The 22,932-nt window shown below is 38.2% G+C and overlaps 1 protein-coding gene across 2 annotated transcripts in view; it reads left to right on the top strand.

Annotated features, from left to right (window-relative positions):
* Nucleotides 1-22,932, top strand: part of PDE4B (phosphodiesterase 4B) — a gene marked incomplete at its 5' end in the record, with an annotated part of 484,828 nt that overhangs the window by 448,175 nt on the left and 13,721 nt on the right. For both annotated transcript variants that reach the window (XM_082674895.1, XM_082674896.1), the window contains one exon: nucleotides 18,892-18,985. In XM_082674895.1, the coding sequence (XP_082531021.1) occupies nucleotides 18,892-18,985 (94 nt within the window). The remainder of the gene's footprint in view (nucleotides 1-18,891; nucleotides 18,986-22,932) is intronic.

Genomic DNA, 22,932 nt, shown 5'->3' with positions numbered 1-22,932 from the left:
TGGGCAGGCAGCTGGGTCGAGGGAGCACCTGTGCTCCCCCTTCCATACGGCATCTACCCTCACATTGTCTGCTCAAATGGCTTTGAACTCACTTCCAGGGCCTATGCAGGCCTCTTACCTGGGTGTGCTACAGGAAAGCATACCTTTAAGCCCAAGGAGTAGCCAAGAGGCAGCAATCTGGCTTGAGACAGTAGTGTGGGAGAAGCTTGGACATGCAGGCTGTCTAAGCAGAGGGTGTACTTATGGGACCCACATACAAGGTCCCTGGTGGTGCTAGGACATGGGGAAAGAATGGGGCAGGGCGTGGTCCATGAACTAGATCCCCCTGCCCTACCATATCCAAGGTGTTCAAGTTTTCTAAATTCAATCTGGCCTTCCATAGGAAGGGATGTCTGTCAAAGTAGGAGTATTGGAGGCAGCTCAATTTATATCCTTATACAATTAGACTTATGATATGTGGCTCCACAAATGTTGGAGGAGACCTCGGATTAGAGGGCAGAATAGAATAAAAATCAGTTCTGATGGCCAAGAGGGGGACTCATACAGTGTTTTGGTCCAATTTTTCTTTCTCTACTGCTCAGATATGTATGGTACTAGAGACAGCAAAGTGGAAAGAGCCTGGGAATAAGCCATGAGTTTGAGTTCTAGCTCTGCCTTTATTGAGGTGTTTTATCTTAAACAATTAAATCATTTTGAATCTTTGCATTTTCTTAACTACAAAAAAAAAAATTGTTGGAGAGGACTGTCTCCATGGTCTACTTCAGCTCTTGTATTTATCAATAGAATAATAATAGTGAACAACCAATCTATTTTTGCAGGTGTATACTTTGTGTGCAGATATTGTGCTAAGCTCCTGATCTACATTCTGTCATTAATACTCACAGCAACTCTTTGGATAGGTACTGTTATTATCCCCATTTTACAGATGAGTAGAGTGTGGCTTAGAGAGTTGAAATAAATTGCCTAAGGTAAAGATGAGAGCCAGGATTCATACCCAGGGCCATCTGACTCACCACCAATGACCCCAATGGGACAGATAAATATAGAAATAAAGAGATAGTTAATCATTCTTATAAGGGAATTTTGTTGTGGTTTCTGGGAGGTCTTATTCTTCTAACTCTGGCTATCACTGATGGGTAGGTCTGGTTCAGAATCCTAATCTGCAATTACCATATTCTGGGCCTCTAAATTGGCCATTAATAACCTCCAGCTCTGTCTTTGTGGCTGGGAAGCAGTGTCCATTAACATAGAAGAGGGGGAAGAATAACCATAGTTATAGAAAATGGTTCTAAAGGCATCCATAAAACTGTAAATAATGATATTAAACTAATCCACTGTATCAGTTTGCTAAATTCAAGGTCTATTTTTTTCCCCAAAGTCTTCTCTAACATGACCTAAGATAAGATAGTAAGTTTTGTTTAAAGGACTTTAGCCTACCATCTAATTCCCCTTTTACCTACCCTCCCTCCCCCAACCCCCGAAATAAAAAGAAAACAGAGGCTATTCCTGTAATTTTTTTCATTTTATTACGATTAAAATAATTGGGGCAATTTCATCATATACTATGTCCTTTCCAATGCATGCAATATGACCATAAAACAGAAGAGCGATGTTTCTGTAGCAGTAATCAATATAGGGAAATTTCCTAGAAGTAACATGGAGACTGTCTCCCTTAGATTTGTCTTCATGCAGAGATGAAATAGAAAATTAAGTTGTTTATTCTTTATCCAACATTATTTCAGTTACTCTTTCTGACAAAATAGAGTTGTATTATTGAGTGTAAGTCAGTATTCCACGTTCTATTCTTATCAAAACCTAAATCGAAGATTTTGAAATTTGTTTAGTACTTTGTAGTAAATTTGATCTGTAATCTGTTTTACTTAATTGAAATACTTTTGCATTGGTATTTACAGAACCATTTTCTCCACTGAATTCTAATCCATTTAGCCCACTTAACTCACTTGAAAGTACCCAAGTGAACAAATCTCTAAAAAACAAGAAGGAATGAAGTGAAGGAACACTACCATTGATTGGTGCACCTCTGGCTAGCTGATAAGAGCTGATATTCTCAAAATAGAATAAATAAGTCATTTTAATGGGAGCCTTTCTCTCCACATTAAAAAAATCAGGTAATTATGTTTAGAGTACAAGTATAAATCTAGAACACTAGTTTTGAAAAATAGAATTACACCATGTCAATGGAATAAAGGTTTGTTTTACATCTTTTTATACTTCTTTCTCATCGTTTTTTTTCTTTTAGAGTATGCCCCGGTCTAGAAGCCTCCCCAGATCCATGCCATTGTTATCTATGAAAGAAAAGGCCAAGGGTGGAGCTTGTTCTTGTGCTATTCTTCCAGCACATCTTACTTCTAAGTAAACTTGTGCTCAGCAAGTAGAGATAGCTCAGCTCTGGAAGCCAGGACTTACCAAACCAGAAGATACCAGGGCAAACTTGTGCCACGGTCAATAGATTTCACACTCTAGAAGGCTCTGTGCCAGTTGTCACCGTGCATCTCTGCACATCCCTCCACTTTAGCATTTTTCAGGGATCTGCCAACCCCTCTCTGTCTTGCCCAGTTGTACGTGATGTTTCCCTCAACTGGTGCCAAACTGTTTAGTCTCTTGGATATTTTACTGTAACTTCCTTTGTTTGATTTACTTTAAAGTAGCCAAGTGTTTCCACAAAGAAAGGACTGTTAAGTTATTTAGAAATGAAGAAGACAGTAAAACTCCTGTTTCTTTTGTTTCTGTTGTGGGAAGTCACTGATAATCTTTTTCTCTTTAAAAAGTGCCTGATACGTTTTTCTCTTTATGGAGTAGAGTTTAAAAGCTATAAATCATGCAATTCTGCTCATGAGTCACATGTTTCTTCAGCTAATTACTTGCCATTTAAAAACCTTCAGAGATTGAAGTTTAGTGAACTTATTGAAAAGAAAATTCATCTTCATGGCTCAATTTCACCTCTTTTTTCTTTTTTTAGCTATTCAGAATATGGTCATCTTAAAGATAGTCATTTTAAAACTCTAAATGGCCCAGTTCCCTTTATTCTTTGATAACAGCATAGTGCGTAATGTTATAACCCGCAGCAAATTATAAAAATGAAATTTGAGTACAGATACCAGAAGGTAAAAGTGACTTACCCAGTTTAAAAAATTTGCATTTAAGGGCTTCCCTGGTGGCGCAGTGGTTGGGAGTCTGCCTACCGATGCAGGGGACACGGGTTCGTGCCCCGGTCCGGGAAGATCCCACATGCCGCGGAGCGGCTGGGCCCATGAGCCATGGCCGCTGAGCCTGCGCGTCCAGAGCCTGTGCTCCACAACGGGAGAGGCCACAGCAGTGAGACGCCCGTGTACTGCAAAAAAAAAAAAAAAAAAAATTTGCATTTAAGACAAGGGGTCTTGGCATTTTATATCTGAAAATTTAAAATGGTTATTTTGGAAAGAAAACAGTAAGAAGAGGTGTTATCATTAAATAAAAATATCTGTCCAGCTCAACCACATAGGCTGTGTGCTAAAGCTAATCAAATGGGGCAAAGTGGAGTGATAATCTGGCAACTATCTAATGTCTTTGGTCAGTATGGATGGTAAAAGTTGATAAACCTAACCAAAAGAGACCTGAATGTATTCTTTCTAGCTATAGTCTTATGCGGTTGCATTAGACAAAATTCCCGAACTTTGAGCCCATAATGGAGCTATAGGTATTACCTATTTTAAGACTTCATTTTATAGATGAGGATTATAAAAACTGAGGGTTACATATCTAATATGCTCCACAGATCTTTGTAAAATATAAAAAAGAAATCTAAATGAAAAGTAATTTTATTATGACATGACTTCTCCAGAGTCATCAGGTTAATTAGTGGAAGATTAAGGTACTAAAATCCAGCTTGCTCTTCATCTTCAGCAAAAAGCTGATTAAGCTTAAGAAAGACGTGGGACATTCCCTCTTTAGCTTGCAATGAGTTTTAACCTTCTCATTACTCTTCATGAATAAAAGCTCTACATGTCTTAATCATTTCAAGTAAAGAGAACTAATTTAGTATTCCTGAAAATTGTGTGATCAAAATCTAGCAGGAAATAGTTGGAGCAAGTTACTTTAAATGTCCCTGGCATTGGTTGTTTTGTTTTTCTTCTCTTTGCTTTTTCAATTTCTGAATAACTATACATATTAATATATCTGAATTAATACATATTAATATAATAGACATATATATGCATACATATATCATCAGATAAAAACCTCATTAAGGCAACCAGGATTAACATTTTCATCCTCACATAATTGAAATGCTACCCTACAGATAATTTATTTCCAACCTTTTCAGTTAACATAATAGCCTATTTCTTCATTCTTTTCTTAGGTTAGATTCCCATAAATGGAATTAATGGATTAAAAGGCAACATTTTTAAGGCTTTGATACTTATTTGCTTTCCCACTGATCCCAATGCCAAAGTTTAAGTAGTAAAAACCCTGTGATTAGTAAAACTCCTTCAGTTTCTTTCTATTTCTTCCTTTCCTCTCTCTGAAACTGAAGGTGATAAATTGGAGAGTTTTACCAACTGGTAGAAAAATAGTCAACGTTCCAATTCTCTCTGGTACTTAGCAGAGCTGTTGGCTTAGGAAGTAGAAACGAAGACAGTGATCTCAGGTTGACCCTATCCCTGTACCCCAGAATGTTTCTGCCCAGTGGCGCAAATTATGCAAAGCTCTCCCAACTCAAATAAGATTTCTGGATTCTTGAGCTGTGTCATCAACATCTTGGTGGAGTTGGGTTCAACAGTGTTGGCAGCCACACATTTAGAAACAATATTGATGTAATTAATGCCGTGTCAACGTTTTAAATCAAATAAACCTCATTTACAGTAGATAGAGATACATTTTGATGTGTTTAGGTAGCTCAAGATGAGTTTTGATGTTTAACTCAGATGTCTGAGTTAAGCACATGTTGCGAATATCTTGCCATAAAACATTGACAAACTCTGAACTATTAACCTAACTACTTAAAATGAGCAGATGCAGGAAAAAATAAAGGGAAAATGACTTGGGAAGAACTGATTATCTCGTTTATAGTAGTCCCTCCCCCTTATCTGTGGTTTTGCTTTCCACCATTTCAGTAACCCGTGGTCAACTGCAGTCCAAAAATATTTAATGGAAAATTCCAGAAGTAAACAATTTCTAAGTTTTAAATTGCGCGCTGTTCTGATTAGTGTGATGAAATCACACACCGTCCCACTTCACCCACCCGGAGGCACGTGATTCACCCCTTTGTCCAGCATATCCTGCCCAATAGTCACTTAGTAGCCAGCGGGGGTTATCAGATCAACTGTCCTGGTATCTCAGTGCTTGTGTTCAAGTGACCCTTACTTTACATTTTACATAATAATGGCCCCAAAGCACTAGAGTAGTGCTGCTGGCCATTCAGATATGCCAAAGAGAAGTTATAAAGTGCTTCCTTTAAGTGAAAAGGTAAAAGTTCTCAATAAGGAAAGAAAAAAATCACATGCTGAGGTTGCTAAGATCTATGGTAAGAATAAATCTTCTATTGGTGAAATTGTGAAAAAGAAAAAATAAATTTGTGCCAGTTTTGCTCCTCAAGCTGCAAAAGTCATGGCCACACTGTGTGATAAGTACTTAATTGAGACGGAAAAAGCATTAAATTTGTACAATAAGATATTTCGAGAGAGAGGCCACATTCCCGTAACTTTTATTACAGTATGTTGTTATAATTGTTTTATTTTAGTATTTATTGTTGTTAATCTCTTACTGTGCCTAATTTGTAAATTAAACTTTATCATAGGTATGAATGTATAGGAAAAAACATTGTATATATATAGAGTGCAGTACTATCTTCAGTTTCATGCATCCACTGGGGGTGGAACATATCCTCCACCAATAAAAAGGGACTAGTGGATAATGTTTATTAAGGGAAATCATTCCATGCCAAAATATCCTTGATAGTCTAACTTTAGCTTTTTTGATATTTACCCATTGCTAATCATTACTTATTTTATCAAGTAGGAAAAAGTTAGAAATTTTCTTAGCATATAATGTAGGAAATGAAAAGAAAATTTTCAACTCCTGGATGGATAAGAAAACTTAGTTTTTTAGCCGTTATAAGGTACAGAAGACTTGAATTTAAAAGTTAAAATATGTAAAAGGAGATTTCACTGCTGGGGGTGAAAGGGGGGAGAGGAGATTATTTAATAACCAGGATAATCAGCTGAGTATAGGAAAAGAACTGACAGAGTTGAAAAAAATAGACTAAAATTTTAGTAGCTCTGGTTGTTCCCAACAGTGGACTTCCAACTTCCTCTCTACCCTCGATATCAGAAGATCTATTGAAAACAAGGAAGAGTTTTATTATAACCTGAGAATGAAGGAACGTTGGCTCTACCCGTCTCTTGGTATCCTGTTGCCTAGAAAACCTCCCTTTGGCTCCAATACATCATCAGGCCCTGTACTATGAACCTACTCCTGGTCTGCTAGACTTCTTGGCTTTCTTTTTTTGAAACCCTGCCTTAGCTACCCTGACTTGGATCAAATTTTCATAGACCATCCTCTTAGCTATCTTATTGGTTAATATCATAGCTAACATTTTCATTATCTGGGGTTTTATTTATGTCTGCTCCAGTTTGCAAGCTCTTGAGTCCTGAAATTCTGCTTTGCATTTTTGAAGCTCCACATTTGCTTATAGAGGTAGTCGGGCTAAAAATTATCAAGGAGGCATAGCTCTACTTCTGTCTGTCAGAAGGGAAGTGAAAAGCAGATGAAGGCTTTTGTCAGTTGGTGGTAATTGATTTTGGTTTTGTTTTATTTGGAAAAGCTCTCTGCAGTTCTACTTGTTTTGGTCATTTAGGACATTTGTTGGCATTGGGAGTTTTGATAGCTTATCCTGGTTTTGACCAATGCTAGGACGGGTAATGACCTCACTGGTGGGCACAGCACTGTTTAAAGATGGAAACATTTTTTTGCATTTTCAAAAACTTTAAATTCATGGAACATGCTTAGACTATCCAGGGGTAATGTGCATTTCCAGTATCCTTTTGCACACCCATTTGCCTGTGAGAAGACTAGAGACTTTCTGACGGGTCACTAATGAGATGGACTCCAACTCCTGCTGTAGATAGCCCAGAAGGGTCAGTTTCACTGACCAAATGCTACCCATCCACCAAGATGAAAGGGCACAGTGCCCTCCCTGCCTCAGTCCCTGTCCATTGCAATCACTGCTCCTGGCTCCATTCTGTAATTGAGTCAGAATGATTTAGCTAGATCTGCGTTTATTGATGCAATGGGTATGTTTTTCTTGGCCAGGGCTAGTACATTACTTGTGTTCTTGACAGGATGAGCTGCCACTGAATTTTTCCCTGCTGTATTTTAACACATTTAAGATCTAGTTGCACCACATTGATTTGCATCTGTCTTACCAATTGCGTGGGAGCGTCCCTGATAATATCTCAAGATTTATCAGTATTATTTTTTAAACACTTTAAAATCAGTATAATTTAATTTCAGTACGTTCATTTTATTTTGCTTGTTCATTTTGCTTTATTTTGCTAATTAAAAATACTCCTTTACTAATAATCTTTTTTTGTATGTTTGAAGCATTAAGGTAAGGTCATTGTTGAATGCTGCATAGTAAAATAGTAAAATTTCTAACTTTGAAAGGTCATAGATTGCTTTTCAAAAAAAGGCTTTTCAGAGCCCTTGATAAATCCTAAAATAGGAGAACTTTGCCAAAATAAACAAACAAAAACATGAACCCCTGGGCAAGACTGGATTCTCTTTTTTTTTAAGTAAAATAAATATATTGAGTTAAAATGAGTAAAAAATGAACTTTTTGGTAAAGGTAATGAAGAAGGAGGAGATACTGGTAAGAAGTAATTCAGGAGAGATTTTTCTTCTTTGAACACTTTTCAAATCTAACTACATGAGCCAGGACTGCACTTTCCCAAGGACTCTGGTTTTGCCCGAGGGAACATTAATTATGGGGCAGTGTAGAAATTTTTAAGGCCCATTTCTTCACTTACAGCTTATTTGCTCTCAAAGCTTCCTGCAGTACCAAGATAGAGCATTACGTAAAGGGCCACTGTCTTTAAGTGTATAGCTGTTTGTTATTTTTGTGTTGCCAGATCCAAGATAGCATGGTAAGGAAACCTATCTGAAGAGCCCTTTGCTCCATACACAGCACTCCCACCTATGTTATCTCATCTGATGCTCACCAAGAGGAACGTATTAGTATATCTCCATATTCAATGTGAAACCAAGCTACAAGCTGTGTTCAAGACTGTCAGCCACTAAATCATGGTGCTTAGAATCAAATCTGTTCTCTTTACTTCAAAGTCAAATGACTTAAAAATAGTAATTAAAAGGAAAACCAAAAGATTAGTATGATGTATGTTTACATTTTTATAAAAGAACAACAGCAGGAAAAACTAATATTTTTTATCAGGATGTTACCTTTGAAATGTGGTGGTTAATGATTGGAAGAGAGCAAAATGGACTTTTTTGCTGGTAATATTCTCGTTTCCTACCTGAGTGCTTGTTAAACAAGTATGGTCATTTTGTACACTATTTTGTGTATATTTTGCACACCAATAAAAGTTTTAAAAATAATAATAATAATAATTAAGAGGAAATCCACAGGGTAATTTATTATATTCTTCTATGCCTTGCCAACAAAACATATACTCATAGAATTTTAAAGCTAGAGCTCGACCTTCTTATTTTTCAGACCTCAGCTTAGATGTTTTCTCTTTGGAGAGGTCTTCTCTATTTATCCTAAGTCAGTAGCTTATTTGTTTTACAATTTGCTGTCACAATTTATGATTTTTGATGTTTTTTGTTGTTTTTGTTGTAGAACCTGGTTTTTACTAATCTCCTCCCTTTGACTGTAAGGTTATTGGTGACATGAATTGTGTCTACCTTGTTCATTATTGTAGTTCTGGCATTTAGAATAGCTCTAGGCATTCAAATAAATATTGGTTGGATCACGTGCATGATGGCTCGGAAACTTAATTTGTTGAGGACCAACTATATTGTTAGTGGCAAATCTATTAGAACCCAAGAATCCTGTTTCCTGTTGCACTGTACTGTGCTACACATAGGTGCTGCCCATGACCAATTCTAGTTTTTCTAATTGTTAGCTTTGATGAGAAATTCCCATCTGGTTCACAGTGGCTCTTCAAAGTACCCTCAGAAGCAGCAAAAGCTTGCACCAGAGCCTTCCCCAAATGCAATCAGATAACACAGAACAAAGTCTTGGGGACAAATGTTCTTTCCTCGTGAGCAGAAATACGAAGCACATATTTGGTTGGTTGTTTGGTTCAACATCGGGGTATTCAGCTTACCTTTCTCTTGAAAAGTCTGCATCCTGTGGACAAGAATCTAAGCTCTACAGAGACTGACAATAGCCACTGCACACTCAGCTGGGAATGCTCTGTGAATACATGTTGTGTCTAAAACTCAGCCATTTGCCGTATCTGTTGTGTCTGGGGCATAGGAGCTTAGTCATTATGCCATTGTTTGGTTGTATTTTTCATTCCTGACATATTGCTGGTACTCCTCTCATCCCCACCTTGGCCACATATTCAATTAATTCAGAGATGCTGCTGGATTGACCTGAACTGTGGAAATCTGAGTAAAATGCATGCTTGGTACAGTTGACCTTATGTCAGGCAATCTGTGGCCATTCATGGCTTCTGGTTAATTCATAAAGAGTTCTGAAGTCTCTAAATTTGAGGAAATTGGCTAAGTCATGAAATCATGAAAGGCTAGATTTGAAACAGCTCGACATCTCCAAAATAAACTTTTTAAAGGTATGGCTTTAACACAAGGCCATTTTGAGTTATGGCTTTATCTGACAGGTTTCATCTATCTTTCTGGCAATTCTGGTTTACACTTCTTAGACTGATGAATAGTCTAAATGTCAACCAGCGAGCCAGAATTTCTATGAGTAACTCATGTGTCACGTAATCTATATGACATAGCACTGCATCACACCTGCAGCAGCATATCAGGGAAATTCTGTAGTTAATTTCTTGTCAACAATGAAAAGAAAAGAGTTTAGGTGCTAAAGAGCCAACCAAAACCTCCACCCAGATGCAAACCAAGTGAAAAAGGTGCCAAGAGCTCAGATTGTTTGAAAATTCAGAGAAAAACTCAGTTTTAAGTACAAATTCTACAACAGTCTCAGACACCTTACCAACCACTGTATATATATTGTTTCTAACCTTCCGATTTTAAAGATAGAAAAACTTAGTCTCCAAGAAACTCAACGACGTGCCAAGTTTCTCAGTCTAAGTTACAAGATAGGATTTTATTTTCAGACCCAGTTGTATACTCAGCTGATCCTATGTCATGTTATTATGATGTTGGGTCTGCTGTTAGAGTCTTATTTATGCTGTTAGACCCCACTGGTAAGGCCATCCTGTAGTCAGAACCCCTTCTACTTCATGTATAACCTATGCATCTAACTCTGAAACTACTTTTATAAGTAGTTTCATGCACCCAACAAACCTGTACATCTGGGGGTATGCTGTTCTGCAAAGTATCCATCCATCTCTTCTAAACTTTGGTAGCTAATAATAGGAAAAACAAAATGCAAAACAAGTATAACTGTCTTTTTTGAGGCTAAAATTACTTAAGACTACTGCATTCATCCTTTATGATTTAAAAATATGTTCAAATCTCTAACCTATGGTAGATTCTTCTCAATTTGCAAGGACGTATTCTAGCGTAGGGATTACCAAAATACCAACAGATAACATATATTTATCCAGGGAAGAAAAGGATATTTCTATGTAACCCAGGGATTTTCTTTATTTATTTGATGGTCCCTAGAGTTGATCTTGAACATTTCCAGACTAAGCGGCTGTCCCAACCCTGGGAAACTGCTAATCCAGAAGCAGCGGTTCCCAGGGGACGTTTTGAAGCATCCCGTTGTCTTTTATCTCAAAGGGTATGTGAAAGTTGCTAGCTGAAATCAATATAATTAATATTAAACACAAGGTATGCTGCATATTGTGTTTAAAAGGGGTATAGTAGTAATCTCAAAAATCAGCTATGGTAGATTTTTATGGCTGCAAAAATAGTGGAAATTTTAATAAGGCAATATTTAATGCAAGATTTTAAGCAACCCAGGAGATGTTATAGGATAAAATTGCAAATCAGTTCTTAAAGAATATCATGACCAATTTTTATGGGGTTATGAAAAGAACGTAGAATGTTTGGGGGATGATTTTCCTGTTCTGTGGCATTGCTTTCAAGTTAAATATGAAGGCCTTGAAGCATAGGTCGTGTTTTCCGCTGGTCGGGAGTGGACACTAAACTGAAAGGACCGTGGGTCTGATCCATGGTAAGATTTCTAATTTTAAAAATGTAACAAGTTGTAGAACCTCTGGCTATGTAATCATTCAAAAGAAACCTTAGTCTTCTGCTTTGGAATCGCATTAACGTCCCATGGCCCTGGAACTGGCTTTAGAAGCTTGAGGTTAAATATTAGCCATCGTGCACAGAAGAAGCTGTAGAAGGCTTAAATGGAAAAACAAAAGAGTAACTAAATAGCTTACCTTGATTCCTTGATTTTTCTCATTGCTACTGTGATTTTTGTCATCTGTAGAAAAATAAAGCCTCTGCTGTGTGTAATTATCAGGCCAGCATCCTCAGTCTGTCATAGTACCTTTTTGGGGGTCTGTCACTATTAACAACCATATTAAAAGGGAAAGGTCAGGTACATAAAATGAAACTCTTAAGCTTCAGTAACAGTTGCAGGTGTTTTTCATCAGAAGGAAAGACTTCTGTCAAAAAGAACAAGTTTGAATATTTTAAATTATCTAAAAATATACAGTACCTCTAAACCTTACACATTATGAGTGTATGACTTTGAAATCCAGTCTCTTTAAGGGATATTTAGGACATGTGATATCTGGGACATGTTTATACTAAAAAGAAACATTTGTTGTTTATCTGAAATTTAAATTTAACTGGGTATCCTGAATTTTTATTTACTAAATCTAGAAACCCTACGTATGTGAAAACATATATATACTCACACACTATATTTATAAATCATAGCTTATACATATATATACATATATATGTATATATAGTTAAAATGCATAATGAAAATATAAGTCTTTGGGTATAAATATAGTGTCTTTTGTCTATTAAACTGTGTCATTGCAGCAACTCTCAGAGTTAGGGGAATGTTAGATCATGAGAAATTTCTCTAAATATTTTTATGGGGATTACTTTGGGTCTAGGAAAAGTCCGTGTTTTTTAGCATCCCAATAATGTGTGCCATATCTCCTCTTGAAAAGTTTCCAGAAATTCTGAGAAAAAGAGACAGCAGCAAAGAGCATAGCTAGACGGTTGGGTAAAAAGAAACAACTATGGTAATAATTTTGAGAACTGTTCAAGACCTAGTATCAAGTTGTAGAGCAGTTATATTCAAAGTTATATTTAAATTCTTTTGATTTTTTTTTCAGTTCTCTGTATGAAAGCACTAATGGTTTGTCCCTACCTTGACTTTTAAAATGTCTCTTGAACAGATACTAGTCCTCTAACCAGCAAATGGAATTTACTCTCTTTTAGCTTCATCATAAATGCCAATGTTTTGTTACAGAATTATGGTAGAGATGTCCATGATTGTTTTTCATTGCATATCTATTGTGGATTATTATATCACTGGACAGTTAAGAAGAGAATCACTCAATTCTACTACGTTTAGATGCATTTCTTTCTGATCTGGCGCATGGACAGTTAGAACGAGCACCTTGGAGCACCAGGGGTTTGCTCCAGTAATAGAGCAGAACTTTTCTGCTAGAATGCCCCATCGTGGAACTATATAGTGTCCAGTTAAGTGGATATTAATGGACAATGGCAAGTTATTCCTTTCTTAACCCCATTACCAACTCAGTTCAATTTCATTTGCCTCTCAAATAAGACAAATATGTCATTAAAGAAATTGGACATCAAGTTTCAAATAGATGGTAGAGTTCATAGGGAAAGACAAAAAGGAGACAAGAGATGAGATGCATTGTCGGATAACCTGAAATGTTAAGAATTGTGGGACTTGTGAGTGTGATAAAGGCGTTTAGAAAAAGTACACTATATTCCCATTGTTGTTGTTTAAATCAGATTTTGCAAAGGAAAGTGTAGGTGTTTAGGAATTCGAGTCCTTCACTTCTTTGGGTCTTCGTTCCTTCATATGTAAACTTAGGTATACGGAAGAAGCAATGTTTTTCAAAATGAGAAAGAACCTGATAAATTTGCCATTTTACAACTACAGAAACTGGGCCCCAAGAAGGTAATTCATCTTACCCAAGGTCACACATCAGGTGAGTGCCAGAACTAAGAGACGAGCTTGCCTTACTTCCATTTCTCACTAAACTGGGCCGGCCACTGCAGTTTCAACCTCCTTCTACCACTACTAGCATTCTGTGATTCCAGGCAGAATTTTCAGCCCCTTCACTTTTTCTCATGCCCGGGAATTCTTATTAAGTTATGACTAACCAAGTGTAAAATATGAGTCAAAATGTAGTCCCTAATAAAGTCATTGTGACTTTAATGACTTTGGCGGTTGTTTCGTTCTGCAAAAACAGGAAGATCTCACACAATAAGGCGCCTGTCTCACAGATGGGCTTCTGCGCAGACGGCCACCCACAAGGGTGACTCCTGAGGTTGTCTTCCTCTCAGGGGCACCTTTTTTTTCATCTGCAGGTTTCATCTACTTACTTCATCTTAAGGTTATCAATGAGAGGAAAGTGCCTGCTTTGTCTAGCCTTTGATAGGCTGAAGAGTATTTTTGATCGTTAAGATTCACTCTTAAGTGATTTCCAGATCACCCCCTAACAAGCCCAGATTAGTCTTAAAAGTAGGCCTGTTCTGTGCTCGATACTAGTCCCTTGTATTATTACTCTTCTAGATGGTTTTATTCTTAGAAAGACAGAATCACCAAGTTTTAGAACCAGGATGAATTTCCGAGATCATTCTAGTCCAGCCTTCCTGTGTGATTGATTTAGCAAGAACTTTTCAGGGGAGTTTCTAGCTCTACTGTGGATCTTTGAGCAAAGCCCAAACTAGTCCTCTGATGAGAAATATAGAAAAATGATGAAGTGTTCCATCCCTTCAGGAGAAATTGGCTCGGAAGAAAATATTCTCTGTACGTAGTAGCATTGAAGCCAAAGAAAAATTGAAGCCATAAAACAAAATGTTTGTATTCAATTTCAGCTTTTGCTATTCTATATATTTTAAGTAACTTCCCACTATTAAAGGTAGCCTATTCAAAAAAATTCGCATATGCTTTTATACAGAAGATATATGCTAGGCAAACAATATCGAATTATTTAAGTAGAGAATGATATCTTTTTCCCTTTTCAGAAAATAACTAACTTCTGGCCGTGTTCATGAATCTAGTGTTGGGCGTAAGTTTAAGGAAGCACTGGAGGAATTTGTATTACTAAGGGTTCATTCACAAACTTTGCTTGTCTGTGTTGAAAAGGGGCTTTGGCCATTTCCTCTGGGGACATTATTTCTAGGTAAGCTCTAACAGGGTTTTCTTGTGAAGGCAGCTTCTTAACAGAAAAATAGGATATGTGTACCTTAGGTTGTAGAGACACATTTATCTTTGAAATAGTGTGCTCCTGTTTGTGGATTTCTCTACTGCATTTGATAAAGTAAATAATGTCTATTCCCTTTCAATCCCGTAACTCCTGGGGCCACAGTTAACCTCAGGAGCTGTTTAATTTTCTTATCTCGACGGAATACCCAACTTGATAAGGAGACAGGGAGACTCTAAGGGTCTTAGAATATAAAACTCTGGAGGGATGATAGCCACTTCTCTTCCTTTGTTGGTGACCTATTCTTTTGGACTGAAGCATTTCCGATTTGGGTTGTTTTTCTCTGTAGTGTTAAGAGAGTTTTGTTTTCTGGGAAATTTTGCTTGCCGGTAAATAATGTGTCCAGACTGTAGGAGGCTGCCACAAAATTTATCATAGAATCTTGACAGGTTTGGGCTGAGATCCTAAAATCATGCATCACTCTCATTTTGTATATGAGAGCTAAGGTGACTTCACCAGACTGTTACCTGTTATCGAGAGCTGAGAATGAAAGTCTAGATTCGTCTACTACATTGTAACTACCTCTGGCTCAACAGAAACAACTCCCGTATGGGAATCAGATGCTGAAAACCCCAGTAAGCCAAGCTTCCCCACTGTCTCCGTAGCCTTAACCTCAAACACAAGCTATTCCGTTCCTTGACGTGTCTCATCACACAGGCCAGCACTAATCATACTAATTGGACTCTGCATTACTAGAATGTAAAAGATACCCCCTGTCTGCTCCTCCAAGGCCATGTCTGCCTTGCTTAGTTTGTACAGAGCCCAAAATAAGTGGGCCCTTCATAAATGCTTTATGATGAGAGCAGTGATTGCCTTAGTCAATGTGGTTGGACCCTCCCTTATGGAGGAGGAAAAACCAAAGGCTGTTGCTAAGCAACATTTAAAGGACTGGGTCAGTTTCTGACACTGAGTGACCTCCATCTGCTTACTTCATCATGTTGTGTGTTTTATGGTTGCCTTAAAATGACTTTGGGTTTTGGTGGCATTGTCATGCCGTTAGCAAAAGGCTCATAGGAGAACTAATTTAGGCATGAGAAGGAGAGAGGTAGTTTTCAGCTGTTAACTACTTACATGAGTTCACTAACCCATCTGTGAGCTCTGCAGGAAAGGTGAGGAGTTTGGTTTATTCTCAGCCCTGTGGCTTAGAGCCACCTCCCTGTGCCCACGTTGGGACTGACTGACAATGTATACCAACAGGATCCTGTGGCAATGGGAGGTGATAGAAAAAAAGTAAGAAGGAAAGTCTTTCCTAGTCTTTTATGATTGAATTTCTAGCTGCTCCTATATTCTGAGCTGAAGGGTCAATACAGCTAATAAAGAGTTGGCCCCAGCCTCAGCAGACAGTAACTGTTGTGGTTAACGAACATGCCCTAATATATCTGACTATTTCTATTAGCATGAAAGCTTATTAAAAGCATGAAAAGTGTTTTTGTTTGTTTGGGGGAGTTTTTTTCTTTTTTTTTTACTGCTATATCCTTAATGCATTGCTTGGCACATTTTGGGGTTCAGTAAATATTTACCAAATACATGAGATGAAATGGCATTATTCAACTAGTACGAACCTGATTGACTCCAAAATCTTCCTAAGTATTTCTAAGAGACCAAAGGAACCAAAATGAGGATGATTGCTTGAATGTTACATTTGGCTAAGTCTAGTGCGGAGACATAATTTAAAAAACCATCTGTCTCTATGCTTTCTACAAGACATTTTTTTGCAATGCTCCGAGTAAAGTTTGCTTCTTTGCCAAAATTCAGCTGATCCATCAGAGCACAGAAACCTGTCTTTTTCAGCTTCTGAGTCTTTAGTGTAAGTGCTTGTCTTTTGAGAACTGAAAATGAGAGGCTATTATGACAGCAGTTTTGTCTTAAAAAAATAAACAACTTAGAATTTACATGATTCACCTGGAGTTCAAATTGCAGAGCAGCTCGATAAGTAAAACACACTAGCTGAGATGATTAATTCAGAGATTTCTGGTGACTGTTACTAACATATTATATCATGGGAAGACCCACACGTACACCAGCAGGGTTCTCCAGAAAGAGGGTGACTGTGCATGCCTCTTTGAGGACAATGCATAGAGCAGTGAGCTAAAGGACGGCAATACTGACTTGCATTGGCTTCACCTCAAAAGGCCTAGTCTCCTGGGCACAGGCAGTGGCATGAGGGAGCCTGGATGCTTGAAGTGAAGCCATTGTCTGTGCAGGATGCTGATTTGAAAGGGGAGTGCCTCACAGGAAAGGGAGCCAATTGCGTGTGGAGACTGTTGCCATGGTGCTTCGCTATTTCTTTAACGTGCTGTACTTGAACTCCTGGGAGTCCAGGGGTGGGGTAACGGAGGAGGGAGAAGGAGGGGAGTGGGATGGGCCTGGGTAGGGAATCCCACTGCAGGGCTCTAGTCTCAGACTTTCTTCTTGCTTGTGATCTTTCTAAAGCTGACAAGGTGAAAGAGAGAGAGAGAGAGAGACTATAGGAAAGACTTCCTCAGCATGCTCCAGATTGCAAAAACAAAATAAAAATTAATTTAATTCTTAAATATTTCTAGCATGAATTAGAAGATGTAACACTGAAATACCAAAACAGCACAGTCTTTCATAACCCTGAATAATTCTCCATTCATGCAGCAAACGATAGCTTGTATTTCCTAACTCACGCCAGATCCTAGATGGAAAGGTTAAATGTGTTTAATTCATTTGTCGAATGCAGTCTCATGTGCATATTAATGAGCTGATGGAGGGCAGAAAATTATATTCTGCATACGAAGTACTTTTAAAACAAAATCCATTAATTCTATTCCCATTCGTTTCATTGTGAAAGAAGTCTAAATGCACTGGCACGCCGTTGGTGTGCAGAAAATCTCCCCAAAAGCTAGCTTAAAAAGTATTCTTGTATACTGAAAGTCTAGTTTGAAAAGAGCCACAGTTCTCGCTTTTTCAATGTTTTTTTTTTTAATGTTCGGAAAGTAAATTAATCAAACACACCATCACTTCGAAACCCTTAGAGCGACTGAGCTCTGTACGGAGGCTGCCTCTGCAGTGTCCTGGTCTCCGCAGTGGAGAGAGGGTGAAGAACACCTAGATGAAATGGGGGAGGGTACCGACTTCGGATTGCTTTAAATATTCATGGGGCTTCCTCCATTTTAATCTTCTCCTTTTAAAAAGATGGCTGTGTTTCCTAGTCTGGCATCCCCTCGGGAAAGAAGAATTGCTCCTTCCTTGCAGAGTTCAGCTGAGCAGGACTAATCTAGAGTGGAAACCCCTTCGGCCACCAGGACTATTCATAATTCATAAGTGCTGCAAACCAGCCAGCTGAATGCATTTGGACAGGCTTTTGCACCTTCATGCACGTCCTGATTTCATTACTCTCTCTGCCAGGGAAGAAGCAGGGAACATAGGCTTCTTGCAAGAATGGAGTGCGAAGATGGGCTTTGTTTGGATTAGAAAATGCCCTAAATTTCGGAGGCTTTGTCTATCATAAGTTCTGATTATTTTACCACTGAATCTGCAAGGCTTTCCCGATCCTTTGGGGACTGCTCTCTCAGAACTGTGAATTCTTTCAAAGGGATTTTTGTGGATTGTGGCAAGGAGTGCATTCCAAAATGCCTGAGGCAAACTATTTGTTATCTGTATCTTGGGGTTACATCAAGGTGGGTTAATTTGATTCCATTATGTGTCTTTGATAGAATGTGAAACATTTACATGTGTATGTTTTCTGTGAAGTAGAAAACCTCTGTAATGAGTTAATTGTGTTATCACTTAGCCCACTGAGGCTGCTTATGGTGAAATAGGGGCATGTTATATTACATTGTATTTAAATAGACTGTGTTGTATTTTAACGCTATTCTTTTTACACGTGTCTATTTTTAAAGGATGCTTATCTTTTCTTTTGTTTTCCCTTAAACTTTTCACATTTAATCACCTCTCACTGTATAGGTTATTAACTCAAATTATATTTTAGCGTTAATTTCCAATAAACGTATTTTAAAATGTGGTTACATTTTTAAGGGAAATGATCTTGACCTCTGTTAAAATTCCTTTTCCTATGTTTGCATCTTCAAAAGAAATCAGATGTTAATTCTAAGAAATCTTAAGAAAACCTTTTTTCCCTAAAGTGACGTTGGAATAATTTCACATTATTGTATTTTGTAGAAACGGTATCATTTATCTAATGATGTCTGCTCACTCGGTCTCTTGGTTCTTGATAAAGTTGGAAACATCTAAAATGATAATTTGCTATTTTTTAGGTGGTTAATACGTTTTTGTTCTTTATAAACAGTTCAAAAGAATGCTGAACCGGGAGCTGACACACCTTTCAGAAATGAGCCGATCGGGGAACCAGGTGTCTGAATACATTTCAAATACTTTCTTAGGTAAGATATTCACTGGAAAACTTATTCCATAACTGAGATATTTTTTTTTAATATTAATTTCTGCAACCTGTCAGGAACATCACTATATGAGTTTGGAATGGGGTTAAGTGACAGAAAAACAAATCCATTTAAAATAAGAACTAAAGACAATCCTTAACATAAAAAAAAAAATAAGCTGTAAGGTGTTGTGAAAAAAATGAATGAAAATACCCAACAAAGAGAGAAGTTTATTATGGGCTAATTGAATTTATATAGACCTCAGGTCACTCCTTATCTACCCACCCACTTCCATCTCTGTCAAGACCTCTGAAGGGGGGGTGGGTGATGGGGGGTTCAATCATCCAGTCCTTAGGGACAACTCCAATTGGCTCCTGTGACATGATATTCTTTAAATTCTTCCAGTAACTGGGCTTTGAGCAAAAGGTTTCCTTTTAGATGCTTTGTGAGAGATGGCTGGAGAACTGTATGGTGATTTGACCCATGATAATAAGCTCTGGAAATAATTTGACTGTTGCTTTGCTAAGGTATTTCTTAACGATACATGGGGGGAGGGCAGAAAGAATCTCCACCTCTCTGAAGGAGTTAGCCTTCTGCAAGCAGCATCATTATCTTCCTAATCTGATACTTACCTATCAGTCTCTGCTTTCACATTGATAGTCTTTTAACACATGTCACTGACAGGAAAGGTTTGCATCAGTGCCCCTCAACTACTGTCATGCATCCTGTTTGATTACTAGGAATTTCTGATCTCATGTTTAACGCCATTCTGCTGTGTATTTTTCTTGAATAAGGCCTGCAGAACCTGCAAATCTGTACTTCAGAGTGAATGGGTAGCCTTTAGACTCTGATTCTGTTGACTTTCAATTACCACTGAATTATGCTCATTTAGCAGAACTCCACTTTCCAGGGAAATGACCTATTCTTACAGCTGAATATTACACCTCCCTTCTTTTTGGCATTGCTGCATATCCTTAAATCAATGAGCATTTGCCTTGATGTCTTATGGAAACACATACCTCTTCTAGTTTTATTTTAAAAAATCAATTCTATTTCTCTAATACCGAAGCAGTTCCTGCTATCAGCAGATCAATCTTTGATCAGCCTAGTGGAAAGCTCATGGCGCTACTCTGTGGCCAGTGGGCATTGGAATGATTGACAAGTGCCTTTCCGACTGTTTCCAGTATGTGGGTGTCTGCAGCACCTGGTTTTCTCCAGCGGCAGTTGTGGCAACCTTTGTCAGAGAACAAAGAGAAGATTTTTTCATATATCCTAGCTCCAAGAGGAGCTAGAATCTAATTGAACAGAAAGTGTTGTGTACTGATCCTTTTCTTCTCCATTATCCCCCTTTTTTCTTTTGAAGGCAGGCATCTTCTCCTGTCCATCTGTGTGACACCCAATTATTTTTCATAAGCTAGGGACTGTTTTAGGGACAGTCTCCAGGTTAATGACTGTGGGAAAGAAGAATAAAATCAATAAGTGCAAGGACTCATTTTTGTTTTCATAAACATTGCATGTTAAAATATCAGGGCTTGTCTGTCATCTCAGAAGAGACTCTGACCACTGGAGTAAAGCTGCAGGAAGTCTCTGAGCCCTTCATCATCCAAGGTTGTACCTAAGCAGTCCTCTTGGCTTGTAGCCTCTTTCACTATCTGCTTGCCAAGGACCATGAGAATAGTTTAGTATACCAATTATTCTTATTTTAGCATCAAAGGCTATCAAGTGAGGAGGCTGAGAAGATAATAAAAATGAGTTCTCAGTTTCAACACTTTGCATCTCAAGAACGGGTAACTGTCAACTCTGTTGAATATTCCAGTTGCTATGGAGGCATATCTCTTGAGGAAAACCATCATTTGGCTTCTCATTATTCCCCCCAAAATTAAATTATCAACAACAAGTTGATAATTTGAGGTAGGTTGTTAGAACCTCAGTCCTTACACACTCAACATTAGGAGGGTGGTGAGCCTGTGTGTTTGTGTGTGTGCGTTTGCATGCACACGCATGTGCACACACAAGGTAGACCTGATCAAACAGGCTAGACAGACAGATTACATTCTTGAGAAAATTTAGGGAGAAAAAAATCCATCATATAAACAAAAGATTCATCAGCTATTTCAACTGTAAAATGGGAACACTGGAGTAGATGACACCCTCTGTCCATTCCAGCTCTAACTTTCTATATGGATGGAGTTTATCAGTCTTGCTAAGACATACCTGGCAACTTGGATTCTCTGGAATAGCCTGTAGGCTTACAATTTGATAATCTTAAAAAGCAAACAAACAAAGCTTGTTTCCAAACTGCAAATGCAGGACATGGAACTCTACGTCCTGTCTTGTGAGCATGGCGAGTATTCCTGGAGGACCATGAAGCCTTCTTCACAAAATGTCAGATCTGAAAGGGACCTTAATGGCCTCATCCAGTTCCCTCATTTTCCAAGAAAGAAAACTGAGGCCCAGAAGGGTATGTAACTTGACCAAGATTACATGGCTAAAATGTTCCTGAGCCAGAACTATGACTTCACTCTCTTGACTCCTAGATCAAAATACTTGTCACTTCTTTAACTAGGAAAGGTTATTAGGCTGTCAGAAGAAAATCGCCTTTCAGTAATAGATGTAATCTATGGAGAAAAGTCTTTAGAATCAGGATTGTTGGACCTAAAAATGTGTTAACAGCTTCTAGTAATATAAGAGCCTCTTGTCAGAGCACAGCAACCATCTCCAAGAGCACAAAATGGGAAGACCTTATTGATTTCAGTTAAACTTGAAGAGCAGTATCTCAGTAAGAGTCATTGAAAGTTAAAATGTGTCATCCAGAAAGGAGGGAAATCCCTCACTGCGGGGAATGTGTGAAACTTGTATTGTTTCCATGTAAAAGGATGGCGTCCAGATGGACAGGCTGACATGCAGGCAAGAGACCATCAGTGCAGGCACTCTGTGATGCTCATGCAGGTTAATGGGCTCGGGTTGCTGGTACAGGAGGAAGTAAAGGACCCAGGGGGAAGGAGCACAGATTAAAGCAAGATATTTAGATGTGATATTACAAGTTAGTTGATATTTTTTCAGAGAAGAATCACCCCTTCAAATCCCCGACTTACTGTCTCCAAAGCTGGAACATAGAATTCTCAAGACACAGGGAAGAGAACTCAGGAATTTTGCATGATTAAATGCTGTAAGCTAGCAAGAAAAGCACCTCCAATGCCGCCATTATCAGAGTTTTGATGAGACGTTTTTTGCATCTGTTTATTTATTTATTTATTTGGTACTGTTCCACTCTTTCCCCACTGTAGTCTGACCGTTCTGTAAATGTGAACTCACAAAGCATGTAGTATGATTCTTTGAGTGTGTGTTTCAGGTTATTTCTGAATGGGACTGGCTAAGCATTTAGCAGAGGAAATTCAGAATAGGGAAACCCATCAGTTGTTCCAATGCCTGCATAGGGAAACACCCATTAATGTCAAAATGGCACTGTCTGTGGATAATGGCTTTCTTCTTTATCGTAATGTTCCAGACACAGTAGTGGTTCGGCTCAATTTCTCGCTGTCGCAGGGAATCTTTAATTAAACAAAGGGAAAGAGCTGCTAGTCCCACTAGAGGTTTTATATTTGCATTGGCACAGAAGAATCTAACAGCTTCGTTAACCAGGCATGAAGAATGGTGAAGAATGATGGTTAGGAAACGCAGGGGCTATTGTGGCCTTTTATTTTAGCAAAAGTAGTCATTATTAGGAGTGAAGTGACAGGGAGAAAAGTAATTTCAAAAGTAATGTCATATATAGTTTTTATGCCAAAGGTTGAGAGACCAGAAAGAGATTTTAACGGGAACCTGAAGGCCTGGGTTCTAAGCTATTAAATCACTGCGTCTGGAACAAAGTGATTGTGAAATAAATATCTGTTGAATGAATTGCCCTTTGAGCTTGGGAAAGTTGCTGACTTCATCTGAAAAATGAACAT

Source organism: Grampus griseus, assembly GCF_964374135.1.
Source record: "Grampus griseus genome assembly, chromosome: 1".
Taxonomy (NCBI): Eukaryota; Metazoa; Chordata; class Mammalia; order Artiodactyla; family Delphinidae; genus Grampus; species Grampus griseus.
The sequence above is the reverse complement of the archived record's forward strand: the minus strand, read 5'-3'. Positions and strand labels throughout refer to the sequence as shown.